Source organism: Rhineura floridana, unplaced genomic scaffold (assembly GCF_030035675.1).
Source record: "Rhineura floridana isolate rRhiFlo1 unplaced genomic scaffold, rRhiFlo1.hap2 scaffold_38, whole genome shotgun sequence".
Taxonomy (NCBI): Eukaryota; Metazoa; Chordata; class Lepidosauria; order Squamata; family Rhineuridae; genus Rhineura; species Rhineura floridana.
The window spans coordinates 18287-38875 of record NW_026902536.1 but is presented as its reverse complement, the minus strand read 5'-3'; the positions used below and the strand labels follow the sequence as shown (position 1 = coordinate 38875).

At 46.8% G+C, this 20589-nt stretch overlaps 1 protein-coding gene across 1 annotated transcript in view; it reads left to right on the top strand.

The window, feature by feature from the left end:
- LOC133375426 (IgGFc-binding protein-like) overlaps positions 1-20589 on the top strand; it is a gene marked incomplete at its 3' end in the record, with an annotated part of 53684 nt that overhangs the window by 17316 nt on the left and 15779 nt on the right. Inside the window, exons 14-24 of the mRNA XM_061607002.1 lie at positions 2653-2703; positions 3074-3223; positions 3536-3795; positions 3895-3979; positions 15124-15225; positions 15563-15804; positions 15911-16194; positions 16282-16553; positions 17970-18571; positions 19141-19714; positions 20328-20527. Of these exons, the coding sequence (XP_061462986.1) occupies positions 2653-2703; positions 3074-3223; positions 3536-3795; positions 3895-3979; positions 15124-15225; positions 15563-15804; positions 15911-16194; positions 16282-16553; positions 17970-18571; positions 19141-19714; positions 20328-20527 (2822 nt within the window). The remainder of the gene's footprint in view (positions 1-2652; positions 2704-3073; positions 3224-3535; positions 3796-3894; positions 3980-15123; positions 15226-15562; positions 15805-15910; positions 16195-16281; positions 16554-17969; positions 18572-19140; positions 19715-20327; positions 20528-20589) is intronic.

The following is a 20589-nucleotide window of genomic DNA, read 5'->3' as shown; positions in this document are numbered from 1 at the left end:
GTGAGTTTGCCAGAATCAAGACTGGACCCTTGGAGGACAAGGGAGTCAAAGAAATGCTAAAGCAGGATGAGGAGATTGCAGAGAAACTAAATTATTATTATTATTTATTATTTTAGTATTACTATTTTATTTATTTTATTTGTATCCCGCCCTTCCTCCCAGCAGCATCTGTCTTCGCAGTGGAGGACATAGGGCAGATCCCTGAACCTGAACTAACATTTGCAGAAAGGGAGCCTGAGGATCCGAGGCAAATGGTGGTAACGAGAGATGGAAGTTTAGGCTTCATAGACACAATAAAAGCTGACAAATCACCAGGTCCAGATGGCATCCACCCGAGAGTTCTCCAAGAACTCAAATGTGAGATTGCTGACCTTCCAACAAAAATATGTAACTTGTCCCTCAGATCCACCTCCATACCTGAGAACTGGAAAGTTGCCAATATAACATCAATCTTTAAAAAGGCGCCGGGGGGATGGATCCTGGAAATCATAGGCCGGTTAGCTTAATGTCTGTCCCAGGAAAACTGGTAGAAAGCATTGTTAAAGATAAAATAACCAAGCATATAGAAGAGCGAGCCTCACTGAAGCAGAACCAGTATTTTGAAAGGGTAAGTCCTGCCTCACTAACCTATTAGAGTTCTTTGAGAGTGTCAACAAGCATGTAGAAGAGGTGATCTGGTTGTGTAGTTGGACCTTCAAAAAGCTTTTGACAAGGTATCTCACCAAAACCTCCTGAGTAAGCTTAGCAGTCATGGAATAAGAGGAGGGGTCCTCTTGTGGATCAGAAATGGATTAATTAGCAGGAAGCAGAGAGTAGGAATAAATGGGCAGTTCTGCCCATGGAGGGCTGTGGAAAGTGGAGTCCCCCCCCCAAGATTGCTACTGAGACCTGTGCTTTTTAACTTTTTCGTAAATGGTCTACAGTTATGGCCATGTTTTTGTTCAGGGTTGTTAAAAAGGGATTGCTAAGAGCTCCAAAAGAACTTCTCTACTGAGTGAATGTGCGGTAAAAAGGCAAACGCAAACGCAATTCAATGTAAAAAAGTGTAAATTTATGCATATGGCAAATTCCATGCTAGGGATCATTAGGAAAGGTACGGAAAATAAAACTGCTGATATCATAATACCATTATATACATTTTTTTAAATGGTGCAGCCGCTTTGGAATAGTGTGTACATTTCTGGTCACCTCCTCTCAAAAAGGATATTACAGAGCTGGAAAGGGTTCAGGAAAGGGCAACCAGAATGTTCAAGGGAATGGAACGATTCCCCTCTGAGGAAAGGTTGCAGCATTTGGGGGTCTTTAGTTTAGAGAAAAGGAGGGTAAGAGGCGACATCACAGAAGTGTATAAAACTGCATAGCATGGAAAAAGTGGTTGGAGAAAAGCTTTTATCCCGCTTGTGTAACGCTAGAACTCAGGGACATCCAATGAAGCGGAATGTTGGAGAATTCAGGACAGACAAAAGGAAGTGCTTCTTCATGCAATTCATAGTTAAACTATGGAATTTAATTCCACAAGAGGCAGGGATGGCCACCAACTGGGATGGCTTTAAAATAGGATTAGACAGATAAGATAAGGCTATCAATGCCTACTAGACATAATGGCTCTTCTCTGCCTCCATAGGTGGAGGCTGTATGCTTCCAAATACCAGTTGCCGGAAGCCTCAGGAGGGGAGAGTGCTCTTGCACTCAGGTCCTGTTTGTGGGCTTCCCATGGGCATCTAGTTGGCCACTGTGAGAATAGGCTGCTGGCCCGGATGGGCCACTGATCTGATCCAGCAGGCTTTTCCTATGTTCATATGATCTTAAGAGCTCTTTGATTTAGCCAATTGCTGGCATTTCAGTTCTCCTCTTCATTTCCTGAGGTTTCCCCTGCACATTAGATTGGCGTCAAGTACTGATTGTTAAGGGAAGTACAATTGGGGTAGGGTGGGGCTTGCCTCTGGCATCAAATTCTTCTGCTGCACTCCTTGTTTGGGCATGCATTGCTCTGGGAACCCAGGGAGTGACAGCCGTGTTGGCAGAGGCAAGGGGTAGATTGTGGACCTCACCTCGGCTCCGGGAACCTTGGAAATGTCCTTTCCCTTAACAATGAGTTCAGAGAACTATGCAAGTATGAGTGTGAGCCTTTGCTGACAACCTGGTGAGCTTATCTTAACACATCTTCATAGAATCATGGAGTTGGAAGGGGCCTATAAGGCCATCAAGTCCAACCCCCTGCTCAATGCAGGAATCCAAATTAAAGCATACCTGACAGGTAGCTATCCAGCTGCCTCTTGAAGGCCTCCAGTGTTGGAGAACCCACCCCCTCCCTAGGTTATTGGTTCCATTGTCATAGCGCTCTAACAGTTAGGAAATTTTTCCTGATGTTCAGCCAGAATCTGGTTTCCTGCAACTTGAACCCGTCATTCCGTGTCCTGCACTCTGGGACGATCAAGAAGAGATCCTGGTCCTCCTCTGTGTGGCAACCTTTGACGTACTTGAAGAGTACTATCAGTCTTCTCAAGCCTTCTCAGTTTCTCTGTATCTTTCAATATACCCCATCGATTAAGGTTTTGGTAAACAGCAAATTGCACTGATTAATTACTTAGGCAGGTGATTAATTAACTGAGAAGTGCATCTCTTAATTGCCATTTTCCTTCATCCTCCCAGCTCTTCCGTTCACCACCCCACCAGGGACAATCACTCCAGTCAACACGGCAGGTTTGTGGACATGATGTGGGACAGGCTCCATCATTGGGAGGGTGAGCCCACTGGGAGGTGAGGCGCACAAAGATGGGAGGGGGCTCTATCCTACTAGAGACCCCACATCTCAACCTACTTGTCATTGCTGAGGGATGGGCCATTTGTTCCCTGGGGAAAGGGAAATCTTCCTTTCCTGGCTGGCTCTAACTGGGAGGTCTCCTGAGCAATTCTCAGGCCTCTGATGGATCAGGAGTGGCCCTTCAGTCTCAGGAAGGGTATCACACAGACTGCCTTTGGCCCATTGCATGCTGCAGTTGGAACCCTCCTGGTCCCACTGGAGTGAGCCTTCCAAGGATGCCCATCAACCTTTCCCCTCTTGCTTTCTCAGATCCCACTGGGCACTGCGATTTCTCTTGCTCCTTTGATGTGGACTTCTGCTCCTGGAAACAGCTGGCCTCTGACAAGTTTCACTGGAGACGACACAAAGGCTCAACGCCTTCGCCAAACACAGGACCATCCTATGACCACACCTCAGGAGGTGAGAGAATGATCAGATCATCGCCACTAAGGGAAGCTGGGCACATAGGAGACCCTTCTGCTCTCATTGACATGTGTGATCCAACCAGCCTAAGGCAGTCCAGCGACGTCTGCCAGGGACTGCTGCCCCAGCACTGGGTGCTCAAACTGTGTTCTCCATGCACTGATAGCAACCGACCAGATGAGGGCGCTGCTGGCCTGCAGTGCAGTTCCACCACTGCAGAACGCCCAAAGGTGGCATTGCATCTGCCAACTCTGCAAGGATGAGGTAATGGAGAGTTCTGTCACTTTCACACATGCTTCTCTTTTGCAGAGGGCTATTACATCTACCTGGAAGGCAATGATGCCAACAGAGGGGAGGTAGCACACCTGGTCAGCCCCTCATGCAGCTCACCCAGGCCCCACTGCTTCCGCTTCTGGTATCACATGTACGGCGTGGCCCAAACAATGGCGCTGCGTGTGTATGCGGTCTTTGATCGTGCATCCCCTGAGCTGATCTGGACTCAGTCCGGGAACAAGGGAAACAAGTGGCTCAGAGCTGAAGTCAGCGTGCCTCACAGAGAAGACGTGCAGGTAATGGAGACCAGTCGGGCGACACACCTGCAGGTGTGGACAGCAGCGCCTGAGTCTTGTCCAGCCATGAAACTGACTGGAGATACTTCTTCTCCCTAGATAATCCTTGAAGGAGTGTGTGGGGAAGACTTCCGCAGCGACGTGGCTGTGGATGACATCACCATAGAAGAGGGATATTGCCCAGGTAAGGACCCCCCCTGCCAATCAAGGGCTTTCAGAGTTTATCAGTGAGGCTGCAACTAAGTAGACAAGAGTGGGTGTTTTCTGGCCAGTTTGGGGTCTCTGTGTTTGTTGTTTTCTTGCCCCATGCCAGATCCCACGAAGAAAATGGCAAGGCTGTTCAAAGTATGCCAGAGCACAGGTAGCTCTGAATGAGGAACTCTCTGCAACAAAATTTGGGAGCAGCCTGAGCACCTTTAATCTTCTGTCTCTAGGCTACATCCTCCAGGCTCCGGCCCCTTGTAGAGCCTTAAAGGGCCACACTTTGCTATTAGGGATGCGCTAGAATTCCACCCAATTCGGATTTAGTACTGAATTTTCCATTGATTGCTTATTCACTATTGTTGCAGATCGGATTTTTATGTAGTGATTTTCCATGACTATTTTTGGAAACGGGTTTTTGAAAGCAAATTCCATGTCTAATATATTGATAGTAATATCAATATTTTTATTGATATTTCCTTCAATTTATCAATAGTTCCTTTAATGTATGGGCATTTCCTATCAAAATATCACTATTTCCTTTAAACATATTGATATTAAGATCAATAATTTTTCTGAAGGGGGAAAAAACCTGATCGGTAGTTGCAGCGGCTAGCAGACAAATAACAAACTCAAATCGATACCAGCATGTTCGTTTGATGGATTGCTTTTGAACTGGACTGGCCAACAGATCCCATCCCTATTCATCCTACGGTTTTTGGCAAATACTAAAGATGCACCTCTTTACCCTGGCCTTTGGCACTTGAGATATATGTTTTCAAGATCCACCCTATTCCTCTGAATGTAATGTATTTTAGTGGTTTTTAATACTGTAATTTAAATTTCTGTAACCTGCCATTGTATCTAATGGTGAAGGGTGGGTAATAATAATAATAATAATAATAATAATAATCCCTCTGGACTTCTGACAATCACTCCTCCTACATTCCATAGCCTCCTTCCTTCCTGATGCGCCCCCTGCGCTGCCAGACTGGTGATGGGTGGTGGGAGGCATCCAGTTCATCAGGGGTATGTGCCCAAGTGGGTCCGGGCGCTGGCCCTGCTGGCCTGGTGGTCTGGGAGGTTCCTCTGGAGGCTCCTGCCCAATACTCTCAGGTGCAGTGGTCTCCCTATTTTCAGCAGTGAGCCTCGAGCCCTGGGCCTGATCCGGTTTCCAGTCTGGTGCCCTTTCAGGCTCCAACTCTATGTGCCAATCCTTGCTTGATTCCGGGCTCATGACTGTCAGGGGCGGCGGGAGGGAGAAACATCCATGGCTTCTTTTGTCAGTTGTTCAGTGTTCACCCTGGATTGTAAAGCGTGAGCCTGAGACCAGGCAAGAGCACCCATGCTCAGTCTCAGCTCAGCCTTGAGCACGAAGGGCCCATAAAGAGGTTTTAGTAAACTGGCTTCTCGTGGTCTGCTACACGTTCGGCCTGAATATATTTGAAAGCTAAGTATCTTCAGCTGGGTTGTGTGTATTTAAAGGTGCTGTTTATGTCTTTGTTGCTGGTTTTAGTCATTTTACTTCCTGCTCTGATCCACCAGATAGCATGGGATGTAAGCTTGAATTAAAGAATAAATGCCATTTCTCAAACTAGGAGGAACACCCGCGGCACCCGCACCAATGAGATCCACTGCCGTGAACCTCTGATGATTGACCCACTGCGCTAACACCCTGATTCACCTCTTACCTAATGAGCCTCTAACCAATGAGCATCTGCTGATCTTCAATTAATGGCCAGAACGACTGAATTTATGACAAATTAATGATTTTCAACTAATGATTATTGCCAATGAACTTTTGATGAAGTACAAAAATCACTAATCTGATAACTGATTGATTGTTCAAGATAGTAAAAAAGATTGCTGGGCTGACTACGCTCATAGAGAACTATTTTTTTTTAATTGCATTGTTAAACAACTCATTATGTCAGAATTTGAGTTTTTCTTTTTAAATTAATTTAATTGTTCACTTATGAACACTTTTGTCAAAATCTGTTATGATGAACTCTTCTTATTTTCTTTCTGAAATACTTAATTTGACTTATCTAATGACTTCTTTCTTTGTGAACTGGTAACATTAACTGATCACATTAGATATGTATTGTATGTCTCTTCAGATAAGATTCTTAAACTGATTATTACTAATGAATGACTGATAATTTTACTGCCTGTTAGAGTAAGCATATGTTGGATTTATTCATAAGTAATTTTAGCTGTTAAAGAATACTGAAATATCAAGTTAAGTATAATAACAGATTTAAACAGATTCTAAAGCTGGGAAAATTACACATTACTATACAATGAGTGGAAAAAACAAAGAAGAGATCAGAGCAAGAAAAGGAGGGTGCCTCATCTCAAGTGGACATCAGGGTCTATAGTGGACAGATTGAAAGTCTCCTTAGCTAAGTTTTTAAATAATTTGAGGTCTGGAAGTTAGAAAAATCTCTGGACACAAAACAAACATTATTAAGGAGTATAATAATAATAATAATAATAATAATAATAATAAATTTAATTTCTGTGTCGCCTATCTGGCCAATGGCCACTCTAGGCGACGTACAAAGCAGTTAAAACACAATATGATAAAATACAATGGTACAATATAAAAACAGTGTAAAAACAATACAGCAGCAGACAATAATATTAAAACAGGGTAGGAGGCAATTCAATCTCAGTAATTAACCCTCCCCGGAAATCCCAAAGGCCTGTTGAAAGAGCCAGGTCTTTAAAGCTTTATGGAATACATTTAGGGAAGAGGCGTGCCGTAGATCTTGTGGGAGGGAGTTCCAAAGGGTGGGGGCCGCCACTGAGAAAGCCCTCTCTCTAGTTCCCGCCAATCTAGCTGTTTTTGTCGGCGGGATTGAGAGAAGGCCCTGTGTGGCTGATCTTGTCGGGCGGCATAATTGGTGGTGTTGAAGGCGCTCCGTAAGATAAACTGGGCTGATATCGTATAGGGATTTAAAGGTTAATACCAACACCTTGAATTGGGCCCGGAAAACAACTGGAAGCCAGTGTAGATCGAACAACACTGGTGTGATGTGATCCCGGCGGCGACTGTTCATAAGTAGTCGAGCCACCGCATTTTGTATAAGTTGTAGTTTCCGGACCGTTTTCAGGGGTAACCCCACGTAGAGCGCATTACAGTAATCCAAACGAGAGGTGACCAGGGCGTGTACTACCAGTGGGAGCTGGTGAACAGGAAGGTAGGGTTGCAGCCTTTGTATGAGGTGTAGTTGATACCAGGCTGCCCTGGTGAAATGAAACACGGAGGAGGCCTCAAGTAGTATCAGGTAGAAACAGATAAGGAGTTCTTAGACAAAATAAACGAATTATCAACTTCTGTAAAGAATTTCTCATAACACTAGAATTCGTGGACATCCAATGAAACTGAACGTTGGAAGATTCAGGACAGACAAAAGTCCTTCACACAGCACATAGTTGAACTATGGAATCTGATCCCACAAGAGACAGGGATGGCCACCTGCTTGGATGGCTTTAAAAGAGGATTAGAGACATACATGGAGGAAGATAAGGCTATCAATGGCTACTAGCCATGATGGCTATGCTCAGCCTCCACAGCCAGAGGCTGTATGCTTCCAAATACCAGTTATTAGAAACTGCAGGAGGGAAGAGTGCTCTTGCGCTCAGCTCCTCTTTGCAGGCTTCCTGTTGGAAACCGGATGGCCGCTGTGAGGACAGGATGCTGGACTAGATGGGCCACTGGCCTGATCCAGGAGGCTCTTCTTATGTTGTTAAATTAACTGAATTAACTATCTAGGAAGTTTCAAAATCTGTCATGAGACGATTGCTGATACAGAACACAACATCTTTAAAGAAAGAGAAGGAGAAGACCTTAACAAATCTTACAAAATCTAATAGGCTCCTTTTCCACCCTGGTGCTGTGCTGGATGTGGCTGAGGGCAGCTATAGTCAAAAACATATGGAGCGCACCAGATTGGAGAAGGCTGAGCTCCATTGTAAGCAGAAACTCATTCCCCGTGTTCTGTCAACAGCAAACTCAGAAGGTGGGTAGCAGCAAAATGGAATGCATGTCGCAAAAGGAAGTGAGGCCATAACAGGTTCTGTACTGCAACTAGTGACTGTGTTTAGATATGTTAAAGCAACCCCTGCTCCAGCACTGGGACAGGTAGGGCACTGGCCAAGGACCCAGGAGCTCAGAGAGGCCCCGCACTGGCCCCAGCCAAACTCTGCTGGCTACCCTTCAGAGGTGGAAGAACCTGGATGACAGCCCAGGCTTTATACTTTGGGAAACCCCTGCTAATCTGCACATGTTCAGAAATGTAGTCTAAACCAGCTCCCCATGTGTAGCATTGGATCAGACAAGAGAATAGATCATTGGTTTACAAATTCACTAATAGACAAAAAAAACACCTTGCAGTTTAAGAATGTACTTATACCCCACAGAGATTTCTATCAAACTTTAAAAAGCAGGGAAATTGGACAGCTATATTGAATGCACCAGGGGAGCAGGAGACCAGACCTCCTCTCTGAGAGATTGCACTGGGTTGGTCCTTTGAATCCATTTCCTGTGTAGCTTGGAAGAATTTGGTAGCATGTACCTCTGAACATATGGTGAGCGATGGCAACACCTGCAATCAGAACTGCATCTCCAAAGATGGAGAATTACATTTTTTGTATGATTTTTTTGTGTTCTTCTTAGTTTGCTTCTTTCCTGTGTTACTCCTGTTTCTACAGAGAATCTAACCTGGAAAATTATATTTCTCTCATTATTCATACTAGAAATCTGTGTCAAATTTATTTTTATTGATTTGGTGCATTAACAGTTGAATCTGAAACTGGTTTGATGTAAAATCAGATTGATTACAATATGTTGCTACTTAAACAATGAATCTAGCTGTTAAAAAAACAAACTTGGCCTGCCCAAGATGCATGTGTTCAGCCTGCTATGCTTAAACCATTCCATTTAAGGAAAGGTGGGCATGGTCAATTAAAAATATAGAGCACACCTAGAAATTTGCTAGAATATATTTCACCTCCCACTGTTTTATCTTGTGCAAACTGAGTCTCTCCTCTTCTCCACTGGAGTCTATTCTGCAGAACAGTCAGTGCCATTATGCCACAATTGGTTTTGGAGTTTTTTTAGTGTAAATTTTGCAAAGTGTTGCTATACTTCACATATTCACAGAAACAGAAGCAAAGGAAAAATGATTTACTATTGGAAACTTCACTAAAATTGCAAAATAAATCAAACATATTTAAAGTGACTATCTGAACGCTATCAACTGTTTTAATATTGTTGCTTCCTCCCTGATAAATCAAGATCAGTACAGCACATATCTTGTTTCTGTTATTTGGGCTGATTGCAGGTGTTGCCACCACTCACCATATGCTCAGAGGCACATGTTACCAAATTCTTCCAAGCTACACAGGAAGTGGATTGGACTGTGAAAGACCAACCCAAATAGTGTTTGCATTTTGACAAATTTGTAGGGCAGTACAGTATCTCAGAGAGGAGGTCAGGTCTCCTACTCCCCTGGTGCATTCACTATAGCTGCGTTTTAGTTTGATAGAAATATCTGTTGGCTATAGGTACGTTCTTAAACCGCAAGGTTTTTTGCCTATTAGTGAATTTCTTTGCTTTTTAATCCAGGAGGTAAGAAATGGGATCCTGTGTAAATTTGCTGAGAAAGGATTGAACATTTACATGCTTATGGAATTCAGTGGGATTTACTCCCATGTAATCATGCTTAAGATAGGTGAAATTGACCATAGGAGAAGAGGGAGGGCAGGAGGGCTGAAGTGAGCAGCGGAGGAGGAAGGAAGGAAGGAAGGAAGGAAGGAAGGAAGGAAGGAGGGGAGAGCAGAGGAGAGGGGAAGGAGAAAGGGGGAAAGACAGGTGCAGGGGAAAGGCAGGTCTGATCATTTGCATGCTTATTGTGTTATGTGGGATTTACCCCCATGCAATCATGCTTAGAATAGGTAAAACTGACCTTGGAGGAGGAAGGAAAGAGGACAGGAGGGGGAGGGGATTTGGAAAGGGAGAGGATGGAGGGGCAAAGGAAGAGGATAGGAGGAGGGGAGGGCAGGTTTGATCATTTGCATGCTCACTGAGTTCAGTGGCATTTACTCTACAATCATGCTTAGGAAAAGTGAAACTGACCTGGGGGAGGGGGAGGAGGGGAAAGTTGGAGAGAAGGGGAGGAAGGGGAGGGGTAGGGAGGAAGGTGGAGGAAGGAGGGGAGGAGATTGGGTGGGCAGGCACTGGGGAGAGGGAAAGCCCCTTTCCAAAAGGAAAACATTGTGAACAGTATCATTCTTTTTCAGGGTTTCCCCGCCCTTTTTATTCTACAGCAGGCACATGTAGCCTCCCACCCAAATTTAAACCAAAGCTGTTCCTGGACAGTAATGGCTTCTCCCAAAGAATCATGGGAAGTGTAGTTTGTGAAGGGTTCTGAGAGTTGCTAGGAGAGGCCCTGTTCCCCTCACAGAGCTTCAAACAGAGCGGCTGACTGTTCAACCCCTCTGGCCACTGGAACTCTGTCAGTGGAATAGCAGTCTCCTCTCAGCACCCTTCACAAAGTACACTTCCCAGGATGCTTTGCGGAAAGCCATGACTGTCTAAAGTGGAATAAAGATCTGGTGTGGGTGTGGCCCACTGATTAGGGAAGCCCAGCAGCTGTGAGTCTGGCTTTTAGAACACTGACAGTTTATTTTATTTATTTATTTATTTATTATACCTGTATACCGCCCCATAGCCGAAGCTCTCTGGGCGGTTTACAGTAACTAAAAACAAAGTTGGTTCTTACTGTGCATGCCTGGACATATCATTGACTCCAACGCTAAATTTCTTAAATGAATTAAAAATGAGCCAGGAATTTTTTTTTTAACTTTTACATAGCAGAAGAAGGTCAAAGTATGGGGCAAGGTCAGTAATAGGATGACAGGTACTCTGTGAACATGGCTGATTTTTAATTAATATCAACCAATTATGAGACCACTGACAGAAAAAAGATTGAAATTCTCAAAAACCACCAGAGCCAAGTGGTCATCGTGTGTCTGCAGGAAATGTTGGTGAGAAATTTGGCATGTGTTCTCCTTTCGTGGAGAACTACATCTAGTTGGGAAAACTACACTTTGCCAAGCATAATGCATCTGGAATACAAGCAGGTTGTTCCCCCCCTTACACACACCTTCACCCTTCCTAATGGTGCTACTCAACGTGCGTTTTCTGAGTGGATGAACCACTGCATTCCTTTACAACAGCCTTGCTCGTAGCCATTGATAGCCATTGTTGTTATGTGCCTCCAAGTCGACTACGACTTATGGTGACCCTATAAATCAGTGACCTCCAAGAGCATCTGTCATGAACCACCCTGCGCAGATCTTGTAAGTTCAGGTCTGTGCCTTCCTTGATGGAATCAATCCACCTCTGGTTTGGCCTTCCTCTTTTTCTACTTCCTTCTGTTTTTCCCAGCATTATTGTCTTTTCTAGTGAATCATGTCTTCTCATTATGTGTCCAAAGTATGATAACCTCAGTTTCATCATTTTAGCTTCTAGTGATAGCTCTGGTTTAATTTGTTCTAACACCCAATTATTTGTCTTTTTCACAGTCCATGGTATCTGCAAAGCTCTCCTCCAACACCACATTACAAACGAGTCGATTTTTCTCTTATCAGCTTTTTTCACTGTCCAACTTTCACATTCATCCATAGAGATCGGAAATACCATGGCCTGAATGATCCTGACTTCAGTGTTCAGTGATACATCTTTACATTTGAGGACCTTTTCTAGTTCTCTCACAGCTGCTCTCCCCAGTCCTAGCCTTCTTCTGATTTCTTGACTATTGTCTCCATTTTGGTTAATGATTGTGCCAAGGTATTGATAATCCTTGACAAGTTCAATGTCCTCATTGTCAACTTTAAAGTTACATAAATCTTCTGTTGTCATTACTTTAGTCTTTTTGACGTTCAGCTGTAGTCCTGCTTTTGTGCTTCCCTCTTTAACTTTCATCAGCATTCGTTTCAAATCATTACTGGTTTCTGCTAGTAGTATGGTATCGTCTGCATATCTTAAATTATTGATACTTCTCCCTCCAATTTTCACACCTCCTTCTTCTTGGTCCAATCCTGCTTTCCGTATATGTTCTACGTATAGATTAAATAAATAGGGTGATAAAATACACCCCTGTCTCACACCCTTTCCGATTGGGAACCAATCAGTTTCCCCATATTCTGTCCTTACAGTAGCCTCTTGTCCAGAGTATAGGTTGCACATCAGGACAATCAGATGCTGTGGCACCCCCATTTCTTTTAAAGCATTCCATAGTTTTTCATGATCTACGCAGTCAAAGGCTTTGCTGTAATCTATAAAGCACAGGGTGATTTTCTTCTGAAGTTCCTTGCTCCGTTCCATTATCCAACGTATGTTTGTGATATGATCTCTGGTACCTCTTTCCCTTTCTAAATCCAGCTTGGACATCTGGCATTTCTCGCTCCATATATGGCAAGAGCCTTTGTTGTAGAATCTTGAGCATTACTTTACTTGCATGGGACTGTGAAAGACCAACCCAAGTTGTTTTTTTTATTTTGACAAATTTGTAGGGCAGTACAATATCTCAGAAAGGAGATCAGGTCTCCTGCTCCCCTGGTGCATTCACTATAGCTGCCCAATTTCCCTGCTTTTTAAAGTTTGATAGAAATATCTGTTGGCTATAGGTACATTCTTAAATCGCAAGGTTTTTTGCCTATTAGTGAATTTCCCTGCTTTTTAGTCTGGGAGGTAAGAAATGGGATCCTATTTCAAGTTTGCTGAGAAAGGATTGATCATTTGCATGCTTATTGAGTTCAGTGGGATTTATTCCCCTGCAATCATGCTTAGGATAGGTAAAACTGACCATGGAGAGGGAACCTGGAATGGGCAGGAGAGGAGGAAGGAGGAAGGGGGGAGGAGTGGAAGAAGGAAGGAGGAAGGGAGAGGAGAGAGGAAGGAGGGGAAAGACAGGTCTGATCATTTGCATGCTTATTGGGTTTAATGGGATGTACTCCTGTGCAATCATGGCTAGGATAGGTAAAACTGATCATGGGGGGGGGAGGGAGAGGGGAGAGTAGAAGGAAGGAAGAAGGGGGAGAGGGGAGCAGAAGGAGTGGGAGGGGGGAGGCAGGGATGGAAGGGGAGGGGGAGAGGTAAAGGAAGGGGGAGGAAATGGGCAAAAGGGAGGTGATGGGTGGAAGAGGAGGGGAGGGCAGTTTTGATTATTTGCATACTTATTGAGTTCAACTGGATTTACTCCCGTGCAATCATGCTTGAAAACGAAATGGACTGCCTTTGAGTCGATTCCGACTTATGGCGATACTATGAATAGGGTTTTCATGGTCAGAGGTGGCTTATCATTGCCTCCCTCTGAGGCTGAGAGGCAGTGACTGGCCCAAGGTCACCCAGTGAGCTTCATGGCTGTGTGGGGATTTGAACCCAGGTCTCCCGTGGGTGGGCACTGGGCAGAGGGAAAGCCCCTCTCCTTTCCAAAAGGAAACATTGTGACTAGTATCATTCTTTTTCAGGGTTTCCCCCACTTTTTTTATTCCACAGCACGCACATGTAGCCTCCCACCCAAATTTAAACCAAAGCTGTCACTGGCCACATCCACACCAGACTGTTATTTCATTTCAGGCAGTCATGGCTTCTCCCAAAGTATCCTGGGAAGTGTAGTTAGTGAAGGGTGCTGAGAGTTGCTAGGAGAGGCCCTGTTCCCCTCACAGAGCTTCAAACAGAGCGGCTGACTGTTAAACCAGTCTGGCCACTGGAGCTCTGTCAGGGGAATAGGAGTCTCCTCTCAGCACCCATCACAAATTACACTTCCCAGGATTCTTTGGGGGAAGCCATGACTGTCTAAATGTGCAGCTTGGGTGTGGCCCCCTGATTAGGCAAGTCAAGCAGCTGGGAGTCTGGCTTTTAGAACTCTGGCAGTTGGTTCTTACTGAGCATGCCAGACATTATCATTCAGTTCAATGCAAAATTTCTTAAATTAATTAAAAATCAACCAGGCATTTTTTTAAACTTTTAAACTTCAGAAGTATGGAGCAAGGTCAGTTTGGGATTACAGGTACTCTTGTGAATTTGGCTGCTTTTTAATTAATTTCATCCGATTATGAGAACTCTGACAGAAAAAAGTCCAAAAGGGGTTTGGGTTTTTTTTCTCTCTTTTTATATTTTGAACTCTAAATTCTCTCTGACTGTTTTGTGCATCACCATGAAGATTTAGAGGGTTGTTAAGCAAGTGTTTCTGAGTTCAAGTTTTGTAAGGTTTTGGTTTGAAATGAGCTTATGGGAAGGATCAGAAAGGCATACGTCTCCTCACTTCAAGAAGGATGCAGACAAACTGGAACAAGTTCAGAGGAGGGCAACAAGGATGATCAGGGGACTAGAAACCAAGCCCTATGAGGACAGACTGAAAGAACTGGGCATGTTTAGCCTGGAGAAGAGAAGACTGAGGGGAGATATGATAGCACTCTTCAAGTACATGAAAGGTTGTCACACAGAGGAGGGCCAGGATCTCTTCTCAATTATCCCAGAGTGCAGGACACAGAATAATGGGCTCAAGTTACAGGAAGCCAGATTTCGACTGGACATCAGGAAAAACTTCCTAAATATTAGAGTGAAACGACAATGGAACCAATGACCCAGGGAGGTGGTGGGCTCTCCGACAGTGAAGGCATTCAGGAGGCAGCTGGACAGCCATCTGTCGGTAATGCGTTGATTTGGATTCCTGCATTGAGCAGGGAGTTGGACTTGATGGCCTTATAGGCCCCTTCCGACTCTACTATTCTATGATTCTGTGGGGGGTATTTTCAATTTAACATTGCAGAATGCGAAAAATTCGTGCTGACTAAAGTATACAACAACTCTTGTGGCTGTATAGTAATTGGGTGTGGGGTGGGGAATAAGAACTCTGACTTAGAGGATTGGATATCAAACGTATGGGACGTAATACATATGGTGAAATTAACCAGTATCGTCAGAGTTAAGGTAGAAAGGAAGCCCAACAACATTTCTGTTGGAAAATCGAGTGCTTTCATTATGTGCTGGTGTAATAAAGAACAAGAAAAAATGAAGATCCATAGAAGAAATGCCATTTCTCACCATAGGAGACACACCAGCAGTACCCACAACAAGCAGCTCCCCCACCACCGCTGCCCCCATGACCACCGCTGTCATCACAGCAAGCAGCCCAGCCCCTCCCACCACAGGTTAGTTTCCTAGAATCGAGAGCTCGTTGCCACTGCAGTGCACTTCTGAATTATATGGGTGTCCGATACTTGATGGAGGTGGTACTCGTCCTGTATCCAGTCATTCTCCTGCACTGGGCAGGCATTGCTCTGGAAGCCCAGGGAATGGCGGCCCATTTGGCAGAGGCCTAGGGCTAGATTGGGGGCCTCCCCTGAGCTCTGGGGGCTGAAGGGAGAGCCAAGTAGTGCATTTCCGCTGATGGACGGATGCCCAGCCCCAATGACCTTGGGTTCTTCCTGCTCCCAATGTCCCCGGCGTGAACCTCCTGTGCTTCTGATGTCCTTCTCCTCCTCGCAGATTCTTGTCTGGTGTCAGGAGACCCTCATTACTACACTTTCGACAGGCAAACCCATCACTTCATGGGCAACTGCACCTACACCCTCTCCCAGCTCTGTGACCCAAAGAGTTCCCTGCCCTATTTCAACGTGGAAGCAGCGAACGAACACAGATGGGGCAACACGCAGGTGTCCTACGTTCAGAGCGTGGACGTTGATGTCCTTGGCATCCGGGTGACGCTGGAGAAAGGAGGAGGAGCAAAGGTGCGTGGTGGCGCATGCGTTTGTTCTACTGAAGAGGGGATGTGTGCGTATCCATAACATCCCTCCAATGCCAGTCTCTGATGGCTGTGTCTGACTCTGCCTCCAGGTCAATGGGAAGCAAGCCATCGTCCCCTCCACACCGACGGCTGGAGTGCAGATTTTGCCCAGTGGCTTCTACACGGTGGTCTCCACGGACTTTGGGGTGAGAGTCAAGTTTGACGGAGACCATCAAGTGGAAGTCTCGCTCCCAAGTCCTTACAGGGGCCGGGTTTGCGGCATGTGCGGAAACTACAACGGGGACCCCACTGACGATTTCCTGAACCCGCGTGGGGAACCTGAGACAGACTCCACAAGTCTGGGGAACAGCTGGCAGGTCTCCAACCACACCAGGTTCGTGGCCCACATGGCAGAAGTCTGAATGTTTTTCCAAAGGTGAAACGTCAGGTACCTAATGCAGGTGGTGCTTTTGTCTCCCAGGTGTTCCTCAGGGCCCGATCCTGTCTGCACGGAGGCTGAGAAGGAAGCTGCCCAGAGCAGCAGCTTCTGTGGACTCATCACGGATGTGACTGGGCCGTTTAGACATTGCCACAGCGCCTTAGACCCAACAGGGCCCTTCACCGGCTGCCTTTATGATCAATGCGCCCTGCACCTGGATCCGGGATCCCTTTGCAAGAGCCTGCAATCCTATGCAGATGCCTGTCGGTCCCTGGGGGTTGCTGTGCAGCCCTGGAGGAATGCCACCTTCTGCCGTAAGTTCTGTGGAATAGACTGCTCCGCAGCCTCGGGTGCAAAAGATCAGCTGAGGAAGGTTTTTGTGAGGGATGAACTACACGGGGGTCATGGTTTGCTTTTCACAAGAGTGAGAAAAGTGCTCCCGCGTCACTGCCTTTTCCAGGGACAGTGTTCAAGGCTGGGGGATCCCCTTTGGGTTGATGCAGTCTATCCCGCCAGCATCGTGTGATTCCCTCAGCAACAGAAATCCCCCTCCGTACATCAAATGTGCATCTAAACGGGCATATAAAGAAGGGAGGGGGGATGTCCCCTTTCCTAAGGCCAGCCGCTTGCACTGCGTTGCTCTCAGCCCAACGTAGGGAGGGGCGAGAAATTTGGTTCAGTTCCCATTTGCAGCTGAATTTATCAAGTCCGCACTTTCTGAAGCAATAGGAGAAGCAAACATCCCTCTAAATTCGCCCTGATTCAAATTTTGCAACGTGCCTCGCCAACCAACGGATGGTTACAAAAATGCCTGTCAGGGGAAAGCATGCCTAACAATTAATCTGTGAGCAAAGATGTGTACATTAGTCAAAACGGCCTTCAGAAATGTGTTTATCAGGAGACATTCACACTAAACTCCTGGAGAATTTCCATGAGGATATATATAAGATTTGAAAAATAAGAAAGTGGAAAACCCGAAACTGACAGGATTTTCCACCCCTAACCCGATTGCCTTGGAGATGGGGATGTTCATTCCTCTGCCCCCCACTACCACCTTTTTCAATGAGCATCATTGCTTCATTTGCCCTCAGTGATGTTATAGTCCAAGTCCAATTTGACTGACTATCTATCCTCTGGATGCCACTGGTACAGGACCGGCCCTGATCCACCTGCACAGAATTTTGTGTGGGAGTTCTTGGGATACGGTTTAAAAAATGTTCAAAATGGTTGTACCCCACATGATTGTATGGCTACATGTGAACATTTGCCAAGAGTCCCAGAAAAGGCTTTGGAGGGGTGGGGGTCGCTTCTGTGACCGGCGAACCACAACGGCGTTGGTGTAATCAGGACAAGTTCAAACTATGTTGGCCTGTCATGATGACCATTGTGACAGCTGACTGTCTCTCACCCAACCTGCCATTGCAGCAGAGGGTCCGTAGACCAAGGCTGGAGAGCATACTTTTCATGCAAGACGCCCTATTTAGAACTCCAGAGAGCTGCTGCCAGTCAGAGCATGTAATGCTGGGCTGGATAGACAATAGTCTGAGCCAGCATAATATCATACATTCCTATAAATCTAAACAGTTTTAGGATACTGGATTCTGTAGCAATAAGGGTTATTTCTGACGTTTTGCCCGATAACGTAACGTATGTCTCATGGGGACTGTTCTTGTGAGAAAGGCTGGATATTTGGGATTGAGGCCTTACGAAGATCTGCTCTCTTTCTGCAGCCATTTCCTGCCCGCCCAACAGCCACTACGAGCCTTGCGTCAGTGCCTGCCCAGCTTCCTGCGCGGACCCAGTGGCTCCTGCCACCTGTAGCCTGCCGTGTACCGAGGCCTGTGCCTGTGACAGTGGCTTCCTCCTCTACAACGGCGCCTGCGTGCCCAGCCAGCAGTGCGGATGCTGGCACCAGGGCAAGCACTACCCCGTGGGCTCCGAGTTCTGGACCGATGACACCTGCTCCTCCAAATGCACGTGCCCCAGCCGAGGCAGCCAACTGATCTGCTCCGGCGCTTCCTGCCCAGAGGATCACTACTGCGGGGTCCAGCAGGGTGTCCCCGGCTGCTACGCTTATACGTACGGGGTCTGCCGCGTCCACAACGACCCCCATTACAACACCTTTGACAAACAGACACACCACTTCATGGGGAACTGCACCTACACCCTGGCCAAGGTGTGTGCCAATGCCACAGGACTGCCGTCCTTCCGCATCGAGGCCAAGAATGAGCACCGTTGGGGGAACCCCTCCGTGTCTTACGTCCAGAGGGTCCTGGTGCAGGTTTTCGGGCAGAAGATTGAAATCCTCAAAAACCACCCGAGCCAAGTCCTGGTAAGTGTCCATCGTGCCTCTGCCAGGAAATGCTTGTAAGAAAATGGGGCATGTGTTCTCCTTTCACGGAGAACTACATCTAGTTGGGAAAGCTACACTTTGTCAAGCATGACGCACCTGGAATACAAGCAGGCTGCTCCCCCCTCACACACCCCTTCACCCTTCCTAATGGTGCTACTCAAGGTGCCTTTTCTGAGTGGACGAATCACTGCGTTCCTTTACAACAGCCTTGCTTGTAGCCACTGGTAGCCATATCCTCCAAGAGTTTGTCTAATCTTTTTAAGCCATCCGAGTTGGTGGCCATGAGTGCCTCTTGTGGGACCTATGACCCCAAGGTCAGTCCCCACAGGTTCAGACCCTGGGAGCGTATATGTGAAATTAAGATGTTTTGCTCCAATGCGCATAACTTTACTTTCCCCATCTGATCCACGAGGTGTATTTCCTGTGTTCATAGATAGTTTTATGGGCTGAAATTTGGCATGACGGTGTGTGTGCTCTCCTTGAGGACATCACCCTTTTGATCTTCAAGAATTCCAACCCTCTGCTGGACTCTCTGTTCCTTTCTGCAGGTCAATAAAATTTGGACGACTCTTCCGGTGCAGAGGCTTAACGGCTCCGTGAGCGTGGGGAGGAACGGACGGTACGTGACCCTGGAGACGAATTTCCGGCTGAGTGTCTCCTACGACACCGACCACTCAGTGGAAATCAGGGTGCCCAGTGCCTACTTCAACAGGACCTGCGGCATGTGTGGGAACTTCAACAACCGCTGGCAGGATGACTACATGATGCCCAATGGACATCAGGCCAAGGATTCCAATGAGCTAGGAACAAGCTGGCAAGTGCAAGGTGCAGAGTATGACCTCCCTGGTTGTGGTGTAGTACTACCACCCCAGCCCTGCACCCCAGAGCAGATGGATCTCTACGGGACAGATGCCTTCTGTGGGCTATTAACCAGCAGCCAGGGGCCCTTTGCAGTCTGCCTGTCGGTTATCAACCCTCTGAGCTTCTTCGAGAGCTGCGTCTTTGACCTGTGTGCCCTGAATGGAAACCAGGAGCTCTTGTGCAATGCTCTGGAGACCTACGCTGATGCCTGCCAAAGAGCTGGTGTGGACCTGCCTGGCTGGAGGAATGCCACTTTCTGCCGTGAGTAGGCGCCAGAAGTTATGCTCAAGGATGGTTCTGGAAAGATACCCTCCACATTGCTTCCAATGGCTGAGGCCCATAAAGAGCAGGGTCAACTGACATCTTCCTGCTAGTTTAGGGACAGGAACTTTGCTCCTCTAGCGTATGCAAGTAAGACCCGGTTGACAACTCAGCTTAATTTTATGTATATACTTATTTAAGGGTCTCATATCCCACCTTTCCCCCAAGATAAACTGAGAGCAGCCTGCGACCCTTGAGGGCAGTGGTGGGGAATGATTGGCCCTGCAGTGTTGCTGACATACAACTCCCATCAGCCCCAGCAAGCCTGGCCAGTGGAGGATGTGACAGTCTAGTCCAGCCTTCCCCAACCTGGTGTTTGGCATCACCCACAGCCAGCTGCAGAAAAGGCTGATCTACATCGAGGTCCCACAGTGCAGGGATACAGCCCATGGCTTTGCATGTGTTAAGGGCCAGGTCGGTCCTGGCATCGCCCAGTTCACAGCTAGCCAAACTGGGGAAGGCCCTCCTTTGCCTTGAGTCTCGGAGAGCCGCTGGCACTCAGAGTAGAGTGGGGTGGGCCGGATGCCCTGACGTGTCCCACTTTCCTTCGCAGCGCTCCCTTGCCCTCCCAATAGCCACTACAAGCTATGCACCAGCCCCTGCCCAGCCACTTGTTCCAAGCCGCTGGCCCCAGAGCACTGCAGCGAGCATTGCGTGGAGGGCTGCGAGTGCAAGGAAGGGTTTGTCCTGAGCGGCGGACAGTGCGTGTCGGCGGAGGACTGCGGCTGCCTTGCGGGAGATGACTACTATGAGGTTGGTTGCCAGGGAGTGTCCAAGCCTTTTGGCCGCTGCAGAGTCTGCTGCAGCTGGCAGCC